The following is an 18139-nucleotide window of genomic DNA, read 5'->3' as shown; positions in this document are numbered from 1 at the left end:
GATTTATAAATGATTCTCAAGCTTCTGAACTGTTTCCCAAATAGTTTCCCTTACCAACAGACAAACAGCAGTTTTCTACCAGTATATCCCAAAAGACCTCCTGAAACAGAGCATGGCTTTTCTGTGACAACTCTTGGAAGTGGGCACACCTTCTCCTGACACACAAAGCCACAGGCACCAGTCTGTCACCTTTTCACTTCCAGCAGCCAATACCAGAGGGGGGACTCAACACTTACCCACATATATTCAGGATAATCAGACAAACGTTTCAATCCCTCAATAACTGTATCTCTGTCCTCTTCCCATTTCCTTTTGCAGAAAACAATCTCAAGGAAGTACCACGTCCAGCCGATTAGGGGCACATATAGCAGCTCTCTCTTAGCAAGAACTTTGGAACTCTTGGAGAGAAAACGAAAGCGACAATCCAAAAATGTCATTTGCTGATTTGTGCAACGAGGTCAAACACATTAAAGCTAAGATGATGGAGCTGTATCTGGGAACTTAAATGCAAAGAAACTGTTTATAGATGGGTTTTAAACAGACCTGTCACCCTGCAGAGGAAGGGAAAGCTCATGGTCCACATACCCCCAGCACTCCGAAGCGCTCCGTCATCGTCCAGCCGCACAGGAAGTCGATCTCAAAGTTGTGGTTCAGGATGATGATGACATGCTCCTTCCCAAAGGTTTTCACCGTGGCCTCGTCTGAGAACAGGGTGCACTCTGTGCCTGACCACCATTCCAGCAGCATTACCAACTCTAGCAAACATGATGAAGGTGGAGAGAGGAGTTAGGGGTACCCCTACAGAAGGTATTTAGAGTTTCACCCTCAGCCGCATTCACTGCCCAGCCTCTCCTGACCCCAAACACAGTCAGCTTCCCAAACCCACCCAACAGAGATGAAACAAAAGCTTGGAAGGGTACAGACCACACCATATTACCATCCCTAAGCAGTATTTAAGGCACCAGACATATGTATTATGGATAATTCAGCAAGTTTTTAACAGCGATGAGTTTGGGCATTGCATTTCAAATGCAAAATTTCACGACCACTGTTTATGCCTGAAAACAGACAGTGGAGCTGTTGATTGCTCCACTAAATGAGCACAGTTCCTCCCAGGTGGAATACAAATTATGCATAGATGCAGCCTAATGTTTTTACTCCGCATGAAACAAGCCTTATGGAGGTAAACAGACCAATAAAGGTCCTTTAAAGGGATGCAGTGGCATAGATCTTCTGTGATAGATTTTAATATTACAACACAGGGCTCTAATTGTTCTGCATTATGATCATCAACACAGAGTTAAAAACAGCAGAAAATTGAGTGAATTTATCAAAATACCTGGGCAAAGACAGGACTGGTAAATTTTGTCTTTCTTTTACTGCAAAAGAATGAGCCCTTTTCCTTTTCCCTCCATTTACTCCAACTTTAAAGTATCACAGCAACTCTTATTCCACCCTGAACATTTGTTACCCTTTTTTATTTTCCACCTCCCCTTTTTTCATCATAAAACCCCCTTCCACTTAAATTCAGCATGCAGTGACTGTAGTTGCTATGGTTAGCTCATTTCCCTCATTTCAGTACATTGAGGCATATGGAAGGCATTGCTTGCATCATGGGACAGCTATAAAAAGTATGAGAATAGTTCATCCTCCCAGTAGGAAGATTTGCTTCCCTGCAAACCATAGTCATTGGTGGTTTTTTTTTTATTTCAATGAGATATGGCTGAAATAAAAATGTAGTTGCACAAATACAGCAGTTAAAAGGAGTCCAACCCTTCCCACATGACTACAGCTGCAGGTTCCCCCTCTGCTCCCTCTAACAGGCTCTGCCAGGAGATTTTTCAGCTTCCCATTGGGAGTTTCTGGTTTTGCCAAACAGGGCAGCACCTTCCTGCACAAGGGTTTCTAATCAGTGGGATCAGACAAGGTCATCTATCCATACTGCTAAAGAGGAGTTTGGGATCCAGTCTTGCTCCACACCAGAGAGAAGACAAACACAGGATTTAGGTGAATAATGGGGAAAACCAGTCCTGGTTCTGCTGAGGGTACAGAGCTCACCTAGCACTGTTTTTTTCACTCTTGGCCACTTACTCACCCACCAGGTTATTCCCCTGTATCACTCTCAGCACTTGCTCATTTGGAGGCACAACAAAGTTATGCACCTTTCTGGCCAAGAGAGCTTAACCCCGGACAACTGGAAATATGGCAGAGGAAAGACAGAATTGTCTTGTTCCTTTACACCAGGTACAGGTTTCTATCACTGCTTCCCAGCTTTGCATGCTTTGTGTTCACTCACCTTCCTTTCTCTGGTTATCCTGGCTCAGTAAAAGGGGAAAGAGGATAGCAAGAGTGTCCTCAGATCACCTTCCAAGCAGGTGGCCAGGAGAATGGAGCAGTGGTACCAAACACATCGTGGTACTCTGAGCAATTTTCCCTTTCCATTGCTGACTGTGTACCAAGGAGAAACATCTCCAGTACTTGCTACATTTTCTTATAATAATTATAATCACCTGGTTGTGTTTGTTCTTCAAAAACAGGAAAAAAATACTATGTAGAGGCCAGTGTGGATGTGACTTTCTGCAGAACTTTTCTCCCTAAAGGAGTGGAGGACTCGCCAGAGTTCATACTGAGAGAGAAGGGTTGACGAGCCAAAGGATTGACACGAGGTAACAGATTGTCCTTAACAAGTGTGCTGACAAATGATGTAATTATAACCAGGAGTGGGCTCGTTTCCTTTTTTCAGTGTGTGGGTTACAGCTCCTTTGCGTGGCACTGATCCTATCAATGCTACAGCAAGAAATCCTTCTGAATGAAGGAATGGCAACACTTGCACTGCCCAGGACAGTTCCTACAGGGAGTAAGCAGCACCTTGCTTCAACCGCCCCCTGCAGCTGGGGGTCCCACACACCAAAGCAGGTGCATTTACAGCCTCACAAGCCCCCCAGAAACAAAGCAAACGAGGGGCACAGCACATCCCTCAGCTGGAAGTACCAACATTTGAGAGGTTAGTTTTGCAACAGGACTAACCCAAACATGCTGCACACTCCAAGGGTGTGATTCATCTGAAAGGAGCTGACGTGGGAGAGCTGCAAGTACAGACTACCTGTCACGAATTTATGGGCCAGAGCCCAAGAGGCTGCCTTCCCCACATGTCTGTCAGGAACACTGGATAGAGTCTCCCTCCCCTTTGCAAGCTGGGCTTTATGTATTTGAGAGGAGATACAGTAAGAACAGAGCCTGGTTTTCAGTACAGAGGCACATACAGGATCACCTGTGTATCCCTCCCTGCACACTGATCCTCTGCCAGCTGGGCAGAGCAGCATCTCTTGCAGACCCTCAGCCTAAAACCACAAACAGCTTGGAGAAAGTGAGCAAAATGTAGCATCCAGAGCAGAATACCACCCTACAGGTTTCTTGCCAAAAGGCTTCTTCATATGGAAATGTATTTCATTATGAATGGCAACATTGGAGCTACTACATTTACACAGCTTACCTAAATTGCTATAAATCACAATTGAAAAGCATATTCTGTCAGCTCTTCCATTATAGGCCATCAGCTCTCTGCAATCCCACACAACAGTTACATTGATTTTCATAGTTTAATTTCCCAATGTGTTAATTTATAACAGGCTATACACTAGGGGTTATCCTACGTACAACCAATTATCTACTCAGCTTTTCCAAACCTCTTTCAACAATGGTGTGGGTTATTTCCAGTGTTTAGAGGATATAAGACAGCAGCATTTAAAGTGTGTTTTTTTCATGCACAATGCTAACTAAGGGCTGAGCCTAAAACCTTACAGAAGCAAGCAGCTCATATCCTCAGAAAAGCTAACTATTAATGCAGCAATAGTTTTCAGCATGAGATCAGAGTCTAGATTACTAAAAGCACAAAGAAATTCTTACAATCAAATTAAAAATAAAAACCCCTATATGTCCCCACTCTCATCCAACCAAACTCATTTTGAAGTTTCTACTAAGCTCTTCTACTACAATACCTTTTTTCCTGACAATTTGCCTGCTAGTCTATTTAATTTCCTCTCTCCTGTGCTTCTCAGTAGGCAGGACAAAAAGCACAGTAAAGGCAGGGACAACACACTTAAAAAGAGACAGAACCAGACACCTCAGAGAGTTTTTGTTTGTGATACTTCACACTGATGATTTACGAAACGTGGGTGCCTGTCAGTGGACTGCTGAACTGTAATCTCAGTGTTCATTGTGGTGACTAATTTACCCAAAGTGGGAGTTGGATGCTGAGCTGAGCACTAAGGTAAGTGGCCATGCATACGGGGAAGGGATGGGGAATGGAAACCAATTAGATGATTCACTGCTGAAACAGGAGGTGACATTTGGGCTAAGGAGCCTTCTACACACTCTAAACATTTTCAGAAATCCAGCTCTGTGAGGAGAAGGAGGCATCCACAGGGAGGAAGTTTTGCAAAGGTCTGACAGAGGAGAACAAAGAAGCTGCACTCAGTGCAGAGCTGACCCATGGGCAGAAGAAGAACCACTGAAAAAAATGCTCACAAGGAGACCCTGGCCTCAGAGATGGGCACTGAAGGGTGTAAGTGGATTCTGAAGTTTGTTACACAGTTCAGATGCAGAGACAGGACATACTTTAAGATAGACCTCTCCCTCTGCAGCCCACACAATAAACCTGGGCTCCTACATGACCATTACTGCTCACATGCCCAGTGCCTGAGCCAGTCTCACAACTGCCTCTTAGCACAGGTGCTGATACTGGATGAAGATGGCACTGAGACACAAGTAGCAACTCCTATCAGTCCAGATAAGGTTGGAGGTGCAGAGGAGCTTTGCTTCCCACTTTTTTGAATGACAGAGTGACAACATACATCAGACCCTTGACTTCTATATGATTTCCCAATATTCCAGGAAAAAAAAAAGGCTGTTTTGACCTGCTCTGAAAGAATCTACATCTAACTTACCATTTCTCTCGTCTCTGTGTGCAAACAGATACATGTGCATATATATATTTCCTTTGGTTAACAAAGGCAAAGGCAAGAAAAGCCCCTCCCCAGCCCAGCCCAGCATACTCACGGCTCCACAGGGAATAGGCAAGGCGACAGTTTACTCGGCGATAAAGCTGCTTGTTGATGGGCCAGAGGACCAGCGTGCATAGTTGAATGAAGTTAATGATCAGTCCACTGACAACAAAGACGAACCCAATGAGGAGGTGAACTATGAACTGGGTCTTCAGGAAGGCAATGAAGCCCATGATAACCACTCAGAAGCGTGTGCAAGGGCCGTCACTCAGAATAACTGTCCTGAAAGAGGGAAAAAAAAACAACAGAAGAGTCAAATGGAGTGGATTTACAAGCTCTGAGGAAGGACAAAGCAAAAGCCCTGAAACAGTCCAGGCTCATGCATCAAGGAGAACCCAACCCAATAAACACTGTGCTCTCCAAGCCTGCCTCATGCAGGTCTTCACACAAACTGGTGATGGTGCAAATCCCCATCCAAAAGAGGAAGGAATCATTATTTACAATTTACAGCCCACCAGGAAGATTATTGTTTGCTGAAGAGACTAATCTCACACGTCTCTTCAAACAAATACCACATAATTGGGAGTTAATGCTGGGAAGAACACAGAGCCCTGCACTCACAGTGAGCAGTGGGCAAACAGGGGCTGTATCTTTAGGGATGCTCTCCTGAACTGCAACAGGAGCCTCACCCTGCAAAGAGCAGGGCTGGGCACACACAGCATCACTCTGGCCAACACTAAGGCATGGAAATGGAAATGTGGTATTCCCACATTCAACACCCATGCTGGAGCAGGTTTAATAACTTCTCACCTTGTCGAGCCACAGTTCTGTAATATACCAGTTAGTGTGGGGGGGAAATGTAAATTTATAAAAAAGCCTTAGGCTATGTAGCAGTACAAACTTGATCTGAAATGGACATTGGTGTAGAATCTTGATTCCACCACATTAGCACTTAACTCTGAGCATGTGCCATATTTATACCAGGTGCAGAAAGACTGGCAACACCTGAACCAGCAGAATGCCACAGCAGCTTAGACAAGCCTGATCCACCACAAATCCTGCCAGCACAAAGTTAACCCAGCAAACTGTATTTACCAAGCCACCAAACTGAATTTATTGCAAGCACCACATTATCCAGCACTGGCCTGTTTGACCTGTTAGGTACTGGAAGCTCTGCAAAGCCAGCCAGGCTGTCAGACTGCAGCCTCGAGGTCTCACCCAAAAAATAAAAAGCTTGACCCTGCTTTTCTGCCACAGCCACAGCTTGCTGATGGTTTTCATGCTCAGCTTTTACAAATGTGGCAAATGACCAGATCAAGCAGTAGATAGTAACAAATATTTTTGACAAATCAGGCATCCCAAGGTGATGTGGACCTGCTGTCTGAAAATAAAGTCCCTGCCAGCTGTGAGGAATCAAGTAATTTTCACTCACCACCTGCTTATGGTGTGCTGCTATTTATAAAACTCTACAGCAATTTTATTGTGAAAGCTTGTTTTCTATCCTCTCTTCTGCCCATCAGGTACAGCCTTTCAAGGCACAGAGTGTCTAGTTTTTGCACAATTAACATCCATTTTGCATCATTAATAACCTACCCATTTCAGAAGCATGTAAGAGAGGAAAAAAAAAAAAAAAAAAAGCCTGGTTGGACACAGCCAGTACTGTGCCTACCACAGAAAGCAAAGCAAAGCAAGAGGAATAGTATTGGAGCTCATGATAAATAATCTAAATTCTCCCAGTGTTTTCGAACATTTCTTCCACTAATAAATTACTTTAAGAACAGCTGTTGGGAAGCAGAGACTTCTGTTTGAAAAGGAACAAGTGGAGTCCTCCTTCTTCTTCCCTTCCCAAAAGGCTGCAGTTGTCTCACAGAGCCAAAACACCACACCAGTGTTCACACATTGCCTTGTGGGAGGCAGCCATGGCATCCAGCGACTCCCTAGCACTGGGCTTGTTTGTCTTTTCCACTGGCACACTCGAATAAATACTGCCAAACATTAAACACCAAGTTCTTCGCTTCCAAGAGTCATTCTCTTCATCTGGTGTATCTCAAAAGCCAGCTCAAACAAACAAGAAAAGAACAATTCCCTCCACCCCCGCAAGCTATTTTTTGAGTTCTTGCTTGCCCTCTGCAGAGCCACTTGCAAGCAGCTTTGCTGATGACTGTGTCCAGTGTCAAACCATTCCAAAGGCTGGATTTGAGGATCCAGGAAGCTCTTACAACATGATTCTATCTATGACAGTCATTAGAGCAGCACTTACAGCCTTCTTCCACACAGCCTGGCCCCTCTCAGACAGGGGCACAAAGCACACACAAATGGCACAAGGAGAAACAGGAATGTCAGGTATTATCTATCCTCAAATCAAATGGCTTGGCTCCACTTCCACAGCCTCTTGGCTTTGAGCAGAGCTTGTGGCTGGTGTTTGTCTCTTATATTAAGGACATTGCTGTTTTACACACCCCAAAGAACACATCCCTCCTTACATTGTACCAGGATGGTTTCTCCAGCTTTGTTGGACATGGAAAACAGGATTTATCACTCTTGCACCAGCATCCTGCCCCACATGCTGGGCACCATAGAATCAATAAGGTTGGAAAAGCCCTCCAAGATCATTGAATCCCATCTTTGACCAACCACTACCTCATCAACTAAACCACAGCCCTAAATCTCACATCCAGTCACTTCTTGAACACCTCCAGGAATGGCAACTCCACCATTTCCCCAGGCAGTTTCAATGCTTAACAACACCTTCCATGAAGAAATTTCCCCTGATGTCCAATCTGAGCCTTCCTGGCACAGCTTGAGACGACTTCCTCTGGTCCTGCGCTGGTGTCTGATCCTTCCAGTTTCGCTGCTGCATACAAAACCTGCCAGTCTCTGTTTTGACAATCCCTCACTTAACTGTATTTGACTTTTAAGATCATTAGAAGTTAACCTTAATCCAGGAATTCTTTAGTTTTCTGCATCCCTGCCCATGTAGGACATCCAGGCAATTTAGGGACAGGACAACAGGCAAAAGGTGGTCAGCAGCTGTTCCCATGGTCAGGGTGGGGAGAGGATGGGGAAAGGGAAATCAGTATTTGCTGAAACGAGGAAAAGCACCACTTCTGCATTTGGCATACATATTAAGATTGGCTTACTGAAGTATCTAGGAAGTAAACTGCTGCCCCAGTCTAAAACAGCAAGTCTCCGCACTATTTTCTTTTTTTTTTTAACCTCTCCATATAATCTGCTTTTTTAAAGTCCTGCTGGTAAAATCTTATTTTTGCCCTTGTTTTCCTTAAACATTGTAACTTCCCAGCATTGGCCTTTTACCACAAAACCTTCATTTCCTCCTGTACAGCCACACTGAGAACTGTGGGGAATTTTAGTACTCTCCCCGCTTTCACAGGATCAGAGAACAGTTTGGGTTGGAAGAAGCATTAAATATCACCAACTTCCAACCCCACACCATGGGCAGGGACACCTCCCACTAGACCAGGTTGCTCAGAGCCCAGTCCAGCCTGGTCTTGATCTATCTGCTCTGATGAAAAAGTTTTTAAATGCTTTGATTCCTTCAGGGCTCTCTCCCTTATTTCTGTGCCTCTCAAGAAAAGGGCAAGGAGACAAATGTCTTGGTGTGGTGGGCTGACCCTGGCTGGAGGACTGGTGCCCACCAAGGCCACTCTATCACACCCCTCCTCACCTGGATAGGGAAAACATAACAAAAAGCTTGTGGGTAAAGGTAAGGACAGGGAGAGATCACTCACCAATTACTGTCATGGGCAGAACAGACTCGGTGTGGGGAAATCAGCTCAATTTATTACCAATCACAGCAGAGTGTGGTAATGAGAAATAAAACCAGATCTTAAAACACTTTCTCCCAACCCCTTCCTTTTTTGTTGGGCTCAACTTCCTGATTTTCTGTATTTCCTCCCACCCAGCAGTGCATGGGGACAGGGAATGGGGCTGAGGTAAGTCCATTACTCATCTCTGCTCCTTCTTCCTCAGAGTGAGAACTTCTCACACACTTCCCCTCTTCCAGAGGGGAATCCCTCCCACAAGAGCCAGTCCTCCATGAACTTCTCCAATACGAGTTCTTCACCAGCTGCTCCAGCCTGGTTCCTTTCCATGGGGTGCAATCCTTCAGGAACAGGCTGCTCCAGAGTGGGTCCCTTGCAGGGTCACAAGTCCTGCCAGCAAACCTGCTCCAGCCTGGGCTTCCCACAGGGTCACAGGCTTCTTCAGGCTCTTGTGTGGGCTCCTCCAGGGGCAGCAGGTGGATCTCTGCATCCCCATGGATCTCCCTGGGCTGCAGGGGCACAGCTGCCTCGACAGGGTCTGTAGGGAAATCTCCACTCCAGTGCCAGGAGCACCTCCTGCCTCTCCTTCTGCACTGACCTTGGAATCTCCTGGGCTTCTCCCACACATTCACACTCCTCTCTCTGGCCACAATTTCTGCTGTGGAGTTCTTTCCCACCTTCCCTGTTCAGTACACTACCCCAGAGGTGGTACCACCATCTCTGATGGGCTCAGCCTTGGCCAGTGGCTCTGTCCTGGACTCGAGGACAGAGTTGTGTCTTGAAGCCCCACGTTCACATGGACTCTCTGGTTTCCAAAAGATACAACATGCCTCTCAGCAGAAGTCAGAATATAACCCTTCTCCTTTACCCAGCTTTCTACATTTAATCTTAATGATTAAACTTCCTGGAGACTTCTACGTCTGCCAAATGTCACTGGAATTTGCCACCAAGTTCAAAGCCATTAGAAGGGAGAATGACAGAGAAGCGTGACTGCGTTCATTAAGAAATCAGTCAAAAGCACGACCTGCACATTACAGCATTTCATGACATGTAGCTGTTTATGAACTCAAAATTAAAAATTAAGCCACTAATCATTCTGTAAGACAGTATATTCACTTTGAAGTCCAGATTTTAATTAATTTCTTGCTGTCATGTGTGTGCAGTCCCTCTGAAGTTCATGATGTTTGCATGAATATGAGCATGAAATTAGAAACTGGTCCACTGATCCTAATATTACAATCAGTGAGAATTAATGTGCTGGACAACAACAAAAATTGTGGCAGGCAGTATTTACATCTCCAGACCTTTGCCTTCAGTTTTTCTGAACATGCTTTGGCCATCTCTGCTGTGCCATATTTACCTCCACCCATGAAACCAATTACAGATGTCTTTTGCCCTGAATATCTTGTCCCTGGCCTGAAATCTGGTATTTTATCTACTTTTGCTATTTCAGAAATGAGTGAAACTTTTAGATCACTGAATTTGACCTTTTACCACCACATTTTAAAATCCTGTATTTTTCAAGTGAAGCTTTCTAAGCCTCCTTGATGTCTGTACAAACTTGGCAAACCCTGCCTGTGAGGAAGGGTTAATGATGCTGCAAGTCAGAAGCAGTACAAAAAAGGCATTTTGTCGCCCATCAGGAGTTTCCTGATGATTTTTCAGAATTCTACAAACACTGTTCATCAAAAACACACAAGGAAAATAAAATCTGTTTTTTATTCAAAGTGAGATCTACCTGTTGCATGAGCTGCTTCATGACTATGGGGACAGATAAAAGCAGCAGAAACCAGGAGCTCAAGAAAATGGCTTTTTCTGAGTATGCTTTCTACCTGTCCAGCCTTTCTCATGACCCAACTCAGGCTACTTCTTTTTCAAAAGCATGAAAATCACCAGTCTAAGTGTCTGTTCCCTCACCTCTCCTGAGACCAGAAAACCCAAGAACACTCAGCAGCTACCCAAGAGTCAGGGCAGAGATATGAGGGACAGCTTTCAATGGCCCTGCCTATACTTCTTTGTCAGATAAATAAAAGTACAGATCCCAATCTGGTTATTTTAGAATCCTTCAGAAATGCCACATTACCACATTGGGGGAGCAGGTTATTTTTCCTGGACACTTCTGGGACATTCCACACAAAAATATGTTGATCATCTTATGACCAATGCTTAGAAGTAATCAGTTACTGCTAGGAAATAATTATTCCTTGCAGAATACACAATATTCTTCTAGCTGAAACACAAAAGTGCAGTGGCTATCCAGCTTTTAAAAGCGAAATGATATATTCATAGCAAAGAACCCTGATAACAGGAAAATATTCAGGAAGACAACAGGTCATTGATGGACTCCCACTTCCTGCACTGTACCCCATATCTCCTTCTGGGATGAGGAATTTGGGAGCCTGACCCCCCTGATGCAGACGCCACACAGAACCACTGGAGAGAGTATTTACCAAGGGCTTTGCCCCAGCTTTTAAAAAAGCATCCCAAGACTCCTGCCCACTCTGCCATGGCACCACTAAAAGCAATCTCCACTACTCAGGCCTCATTTATTTTAGAACCAGCACTGGCAACCACAGGTGTCTAAGTAGGCTGGAAAACAAAGCTTAGATCAACTGCAATGAGTCAGAGAGAATAAGCAAATAAACAAGTAAGGTATAACAACAGTTTTGGTACCCATTTGAACAGTCTGTACCAGGGATTCTCCAGAAAAGCTGTAAAAATAGGCAGCTACTCAATTGCATCCCACACAGCATTACAAACTGTCTACTACAGACACAGCCTTTTTAACCTAAGCATGACAGAAAGATTATCTTAGTTTCTCACACAATATAGGTCTAATTTCCCTGAACGTGCCTCAGTGACATGCAAGGCTGATTCAGAGTTCATTAAAAATCCTGCTTGCCACGAATTTTTAAAATTGAAGGGTATGGAAAAGAACCTTAAGCTAAACTGAGGTCACAGAGATGTAAGTTTGTTTTTGAGTTTTAAGAACTAGGAATAAGATCTCAAAAAGAAAAAATGTTACCATGATGAAATCAGATGAAAGCTCATTCCTTGAAATGTTGTCCATCTTGGCCTTGAAACAGCACCACAGCCAATTCCCAGAAAAGGTCAAGAGTGGAAGATTATCACCACTATCTGTCTGAAATATATCCTTACTTTGGGCTTGATCTGAAGGCATTCAAGCCACAGAAACTTCCACTCATGTCAATAGCTTTGGCTCAGTAACTGTAGAGATTTTTGATAAGACTATTTCCATCAAATAAAAAGCCTTTGGTTTGACTCATCATCCTAATGAGATGCCAATATTTAGAGGTTAAAATAAAAAAAAAGAAAGAAAGAAAAAGCTGTGCTTATGGCTCTGACATTCATGATCATTTCACAGGCATACAGAATTAGACTTAATGAGAAGTTTTTACATTTCCTTCTTATCTTCAAGACACCAGTTGCTCTAAGAAAAACTACCAAGATGACCAGTTGTTTAACTCGAGTTTGTAGTGAGAAGACCACAGAACAGAATGACAAAGCAAAGGAAAGTATTCAAACAACTCAGTGCAATCAGGAGTGAAAAAATCCAGCTCTCAATACTAGAGATCACTGCACCTGAGGGGCAGATTTCCCTCTTCCCTGCCCTAAATGCAATGTTACTGACATGACTGAGCCTCCTCAATAGCTGCAAAAAGCACTGTGCTTATGCCACCACTAGGGATGAAATTATATTTTCTCTAACTTGTTGCTACAATATTACAGCTGAAAACACCAGCAATATTAAAATGGCTGTTTTCCAAATTTAATTTCAACCATTTCCTTGTATCACACTTGGCACAAAAAAGAGAGAGCAAGTGTGCACAAATTCAATTTCTTCTCAGCAAACACCCTTCAGTTAACATTGCTTCTATTTGAACAAATGGATTGAATAACCAAAATTAACACTGACTTGCGTAGAAATCTGCTGGCTGCATGACAACCCCCACAAGGAAGCAAAACTCCTTGCAGAATTTCTCTCGCTGTGAGCACCTCTTTACTGACAAAGAAAATAATGTTATTTTCATAGGGATTTTCCATTCACAACAGGGAAACTAGAGAGATTCTGTCATGAGTTCCCTGGGTAAAACCAGCTCAGACAACTTTTGATGTCATGCCTGAGTCTCACCAAAGCAGGCTGACTTCACTTTTCCCATAAAACAGCCTCCCATACTCACAAGACATCACAGGGCGCTGCATTGAGCTTTCCAGGGAAGGCATCACACAACTTCAACACTTGGTTGTGCACCTGTTGGAGTCCAGGACATCCCTCTGGCTGCCCTGGCTGTCTCCAGACCCTGCCAGGGGGCTCGAAGACCTTGGCACAAAGTCAAAAACACCTGTGGCTTCCATTTTAGCCCATGGGAAAAACTGCCAACTCTGTATGAGGAATTACAAGCCGCAAGGGTTTGAGCAGTGTGGTAGCTGAATTGACACGGTGTGGAAAAGTAGAATTTTGGGGCTTTTAGAATGTGATTCAGGGGTACAAGATGGAGGAATTTGGGCGTGTCCTGACCTTCTTCTCCTCCTTCTTGTCCTCCATGTCTTGGTGTGATGGTGACACTTTTCTATTGGTTTAAGGTAGAGACACGCTGTCTAACATAGATGATAGGTATTGGTACATTATTGTAAACAGATTATATGTAACTTTTGATATAAAATGTAATCACCGCCCGAGAGGGCAGAGCAGATTGCCATGGCCTCCTTGCTAGACAGAGCTCGGCAGGTCAGAGAAAGAATGTTATAGATAAGGAAAAATAAACAACCTTGAGAAGTCGATCCTACGCATTTCAGACTCCTTTGGCTGCACAGGCTGGGAAACAAAGACTTTTACAATCTTGGGGTCGTTCCAGCATCGCAGACCCCGAGATGCACCCAACCTTTTTTTCCTTCAGGAAGACAATCACTGCCTTATGTTTAATAAACTTTCAATAGCTCCTATTAGAGTATGTCACTTACAACTGCTGGTAGGTGTTTGTGTGCTGCTTCTCCCCTGGATACACACATTTGTCATCCCTCAGTCTGCAGTCTCACACTTTTGTTTCACTATGAGCAATGCAAAATCAATTTTTCTTTGAACTGTAATTACAAAACCTTTATTGGCTATTAAATTTAGATTAGATAATAACATCAAATTTGGCAAGTTTGCCTCATTTCTCACAGGTTCAGATGGGTCTTGTGGGTATATGCATATTTACAGATACTTGTGAGAGCTCTTGTAGAACTCAGCCTTAACAAACCTTGTCCCAAACTTGAATATTACTGATCACCAGGGTTTACCCAACTGCAAGTATTTGAGCTCAAGCTTTCTTTTACCTGCTTGCTAACAGGAGGAAAAGTAAACAGCCTGTAACTTACATTGTTCTACAAACCATACAACCACATAATTAGCCTGATTTTGAAAACCAAAATCAGGTAGACACAGATTACTCCTGGTTTCATCTTAAGTGGAAGACATAGAGACATGAGCCAAGTCAAGGGACATCCATGCTCCCACCAGCACAGCAAGACATAGCAGGATGGAACAACAGAAGATAAGCAAGACTGCAATTTCAAAGAAAAAAGGATTAAAACCAGGGGGACATACCAGCCCACTGCAAGACATTTACACTGAAACGCACGAGCTAGAACGCTGTCATATTCTGTATATTTTAAGAAATAAATAGGAACAATTATTCAGCTTTGCAAATTCCTCCTGGCTCCAGACAGACAGCTTAGCGTGACTCACTCAGGAATGGTTGTCAAACACCTTCTGCCAGCCTTGTTCTTCCTCTTGGGAACTTCTAAACTTCTCCCTGGCCTTGTTTGCGTGGTGGCAGCTACTCCCCCCACTTGGCCACTCTGGATAAAACTCCCTCAAGGGAGAAGCAGGATGCTAATCTTTGCTAGCTCCTCAGTTCCCTATTCCTTCCCTTGTGTCATACTCTCCTATTTATTTCACACACACCAACAGCTTCCCAGGCCTGAGCAAGAGCCCTGCTTTGTGCCACAGTGGACTTGAGCCCATCCCATCACTGCACAGTGCTGCAGGCACTGCCTGCCCACCTGGTGTTTGGTTTGTCTACCAACCCCAAGTTCTGAAAAAACTGTCACGTTTCCAGCTTGCTTTGAGAGCAAAAGCAGGCTGGGAGAAGCTCTTGGAGAGCTCAGCACACTCCAGCACGTCTAGCAGGTCCACTGCACTTCTTTAAAGGACAGGCAAATATTTTCAGTCCTGGTAACTGCTCCCTGGAATCTCACCCCGAGTGCAATGGCAGGGTGTCCTGCCTGAGGTAAAACTGGCTGGATTATGCCTGAGGTAGAACTGGGATGCTCCTGATGCTGAACACTCCCTTTCTTTCCTTAGACAGGTTCACTCACCAGGGATAAATAAGAAAGGACATCACAGAATCACAGGATGGTTTGGGTTGGAAGGGACTTTAAAGCTCATCTCATTCCACCCCCTGCCATGGGCAGGGGGGTTGCTTCAAGCCCTGTCCAACCTGGCCTTGGACATCTCCTAGGATGGGGCAGCCACAGCTTCTCTGGGCAACCTGTGCCAGGGCCTCACCACCCTCACAGGGAAGAATTTCTTCCTAACATCTAATCTAACCCCACTCTCTTCCAGTTTGAAGTCATTCTCCATGTTCTGTCACTCCAGTTCCTCTCTGGCTTCATGCAGGCCTCTTCAGATCCTGGCTGAAGTCTAAACACAACCTTCTCTTTTCTAGGCTGAACAGCCCCAAATCTCTCATCCTGTCTCCAGAGGGGAGGTGCTCCAGTCCTCCTATGAACTTTGTGGCCTCCTCTGGACTCGGCCCAACAGCTCCATATCCTCCTTGTGCTGGGGGCACAAGAACTGCACACAGTATTCCAGCTGAAAATCCTGGCTGCAGAAGCAAGCAGAGCACCTTTGGCAAACACAGTGCACCCCTTTAACCCTGTACACAAAGGGAGGGATACTTGGGAGAGCCATGAGCCAGCTGGAGCTCCCTGCACGGCCCACACATCATTTAATGCTGGATTGCAGTGAACAAAATTGCCACCAGCAGCACCACAAGACATTTAAACAGTTTCGAATGCTCATCATAAAAAAAAAGCCATCAAATCCCCAATATCCATGGAGTTTTGCAGGCTTTCTACTCCCAAAGTTATACCCGAGGCATGGGAAATCCTTTCCTTAGTGACAACACACAGCTTCAGGATGTTGCAGATGTAAAACACACCCCCAGAGGGACCTGTTGCTTGTCCACTTGCTCGTGTTGCTCTCTGCAGCCAAGCCATGACTGACCAGTTTGTGTTCAGCACCACACTGATGTGGCTCTGAGGTCTATGGAGCTGTGGGTAAGGGAGCAGGAAGCAATGTTTCTCCCTGGAAGCAGCAGGATGGAGGGGATGACCAATTTCAGACATGTTTAGTGCTCACAGTGTGGGTACTCTGGAGATGTCATAGATTCAGCAGGTACTAACACACCAAAGAATGCCCCTCAGCCAAAGGCAGGTCCCACTATTAGGGCAGAAATCCCTGGATTTGAAAATCACTTTGCTCATATATCAATATACACGCAGATAAAAAAAATATGCTGAGGTCCAGCAATTTTCAGGATAGGTATTGTAGGCCTGAGGGAACTTCATTTTAACCCAGCAAGAAATGATCTGTAGAAAATCAGCATTGTAATCAGAGAAAGGGTGGGAAGTGGAAACCAGGAGAGCATGGATCTTGTGATTGAAAAGTAATGCCACAATTATGGCTAGCCATAATCAATGCTCTTCTCAAATCAGCTCATCACTTATTCCATCCTGCTGCAGTCTGAACACCTCTCTAAGTGCTACACTGTATCAGCAATCCCACAAATCTGTGATAAAATTTGCATTTGGACAGATGCACCAATGTTTCTTTTTTACAGGCAATGCGGCAAGAGCATCAAATCTCTTCCCTCCCCACAAAAGTGAGTGCTGCCAGTCGAATTTTTCCTGTTAAGTCAATGCATAGATCAAGCAGTACATAGTAGTAAGAAAATTAAGATGAACATTTTAGACATACTCCTGCAAAAAGGACAGACAAAAGGAAGCAATTCTTCCCAGTTCTCAACTGGAACAGACTCCTACCCTGAGCTTAACTTCTCAAATGCTAAAAATGTGGCACATATTTGGTTTCTCCACTTTTGTTCCCCATGCAGGTTGCTGTTATTTCTGCACAGACACCTTGAATATTGTGAAACCCTGACCAGGCTGGGTGCTCACACAATTCCCATGGCTGTGACAGGCCAGGAGGAGCTACAACTTGACATGAAGGTGGGCAAAACCAGCAATAAAGTACATATTGTGAGTCAAAAAATACAACCCAGGATTTTAGTTTGATTAAAAAACAAAACAAAACACACCAGACACTAAAAATACCAAAAAGAACTATCTGCTTAAAATGATAAAAGAAGACTGAGACCAAGACTTACAAACATGTTATTTCACAGAAGTAGTTGGAGCTGTAAGTTACCTCTGCAAGTTCTTCTCATATAGATGAAAAATGGGAACTTTTTTTATTTTGAAGAACTCAGGACTTTTGCAACCCGACTGGAAATCATGTCAAGATTTAACCACCAGGAAATCACATTCTGCATCTAGCAGTTCTATTATTTTCAGCCTTTCCCATGGAGCAAATGCTGATACTGACATTTTCCCCCTCAAATGTAAGTATTTTCCATTTCTCTTGCAAAGACAGACTTTTTGCCTTAATTACTTCTGGTTTTGATAGAGCTAGCAGGTGTAGTGAGTATTTTCTTCATTTCAACTAGTTCATTCAAAGTTGAAAACCCAACTGGGAGTTAAAAAAAAAAAAAAAGAAAAAGAAAAGAGTCTCTTGCAATCTCTGAATAAAAAGCAGGTGGGAGAAAATGAGGTCTCTGAATTTTAAAGCAGCCAGACTTTCCCTGGCACTTGGGTCTTGTTTTCTCCCTTACATTCTGGCTGTGGCTGCTCTTTAGTGAGAAGAATACTACCCAGAGTGGATTTTCACAGTAATTCAATATCTTTCCAAAGCTTTCCATTCTTTCTGAAGTTATTAAGACAGATAGTTTGACTGCATGGGTGAAAATACATTTTTATGAATACAAAAACCTGAAGCTATCACAATTACAACTGGCACCATAAAGCAGGATTTAGTCAGATTTATGTCTAGACTCTGATAGTGACACTTTTAAAGTATTAATTGAACACTGTGGGCAAAATAAGAAATAGTTTGAGAGTAACAGGCTTAGATAATACGTCATCCCCTTGACTCCTAATTTCTAATCTGAGATTAACATCTACCTTGTATCTGGTAATTAAACCTCTCATTAGGTCCCAAATTCTGAA

General features: G+C 43.9%; 1 protein-coding gene across 5 annotated transcripts in view; it reads right to left on the bottom strand.

Annotated features, from left to right (window-relative positions):
* AGPAT3 (1-acylglycerol-3-phosphate O-acyltransferase 3) overlaps positions 1-18139 on the bottom strand; it is an 86972-nt gene that overhangs the window by 13604 nt on the left and 55229 nt on the right. For all 5 annotated transcript variants that reach the window (XM_054004426.1, XM_054004452.1, XM_054004441.1 and 2 more), the window contains 3 exons: positions 5059-5285; positions 586-755; positions 237-398 (listed from right to left, as the gene is read on the bottom strand). In XM_054004426.1, coding sequence (XP_053860401.1) covers positions 237-398; positions 586-755; positions 5059-5236 — 510 coding nt within the window. In that variant the 5' untranslated portion in view covers positions 5237-5285. The remainder of the gene's footprint in view (positions 1-236; positions 399-585; positions 756-5058; positions 5286-18139) is intronic.

Source organism: Vidua macroura, chromosome 2 (assembly GCF_024509145.1).
Source record: "Vidua macroura isolate BioBank_ID:100142 chromosome 2, ASM2450914v1, whole genome shotgun sequence".
Taxonomy (NCBI): Eukaryota; Metazoa; Chordata; class Aves; order Passeriformes; family Viduidae; genus Vidua; species Vidua macroura.
Note: the sequence above shows the minus strand (reverse complement) of the source record. Positions and strands in the feature narration are given on the sequence as shown.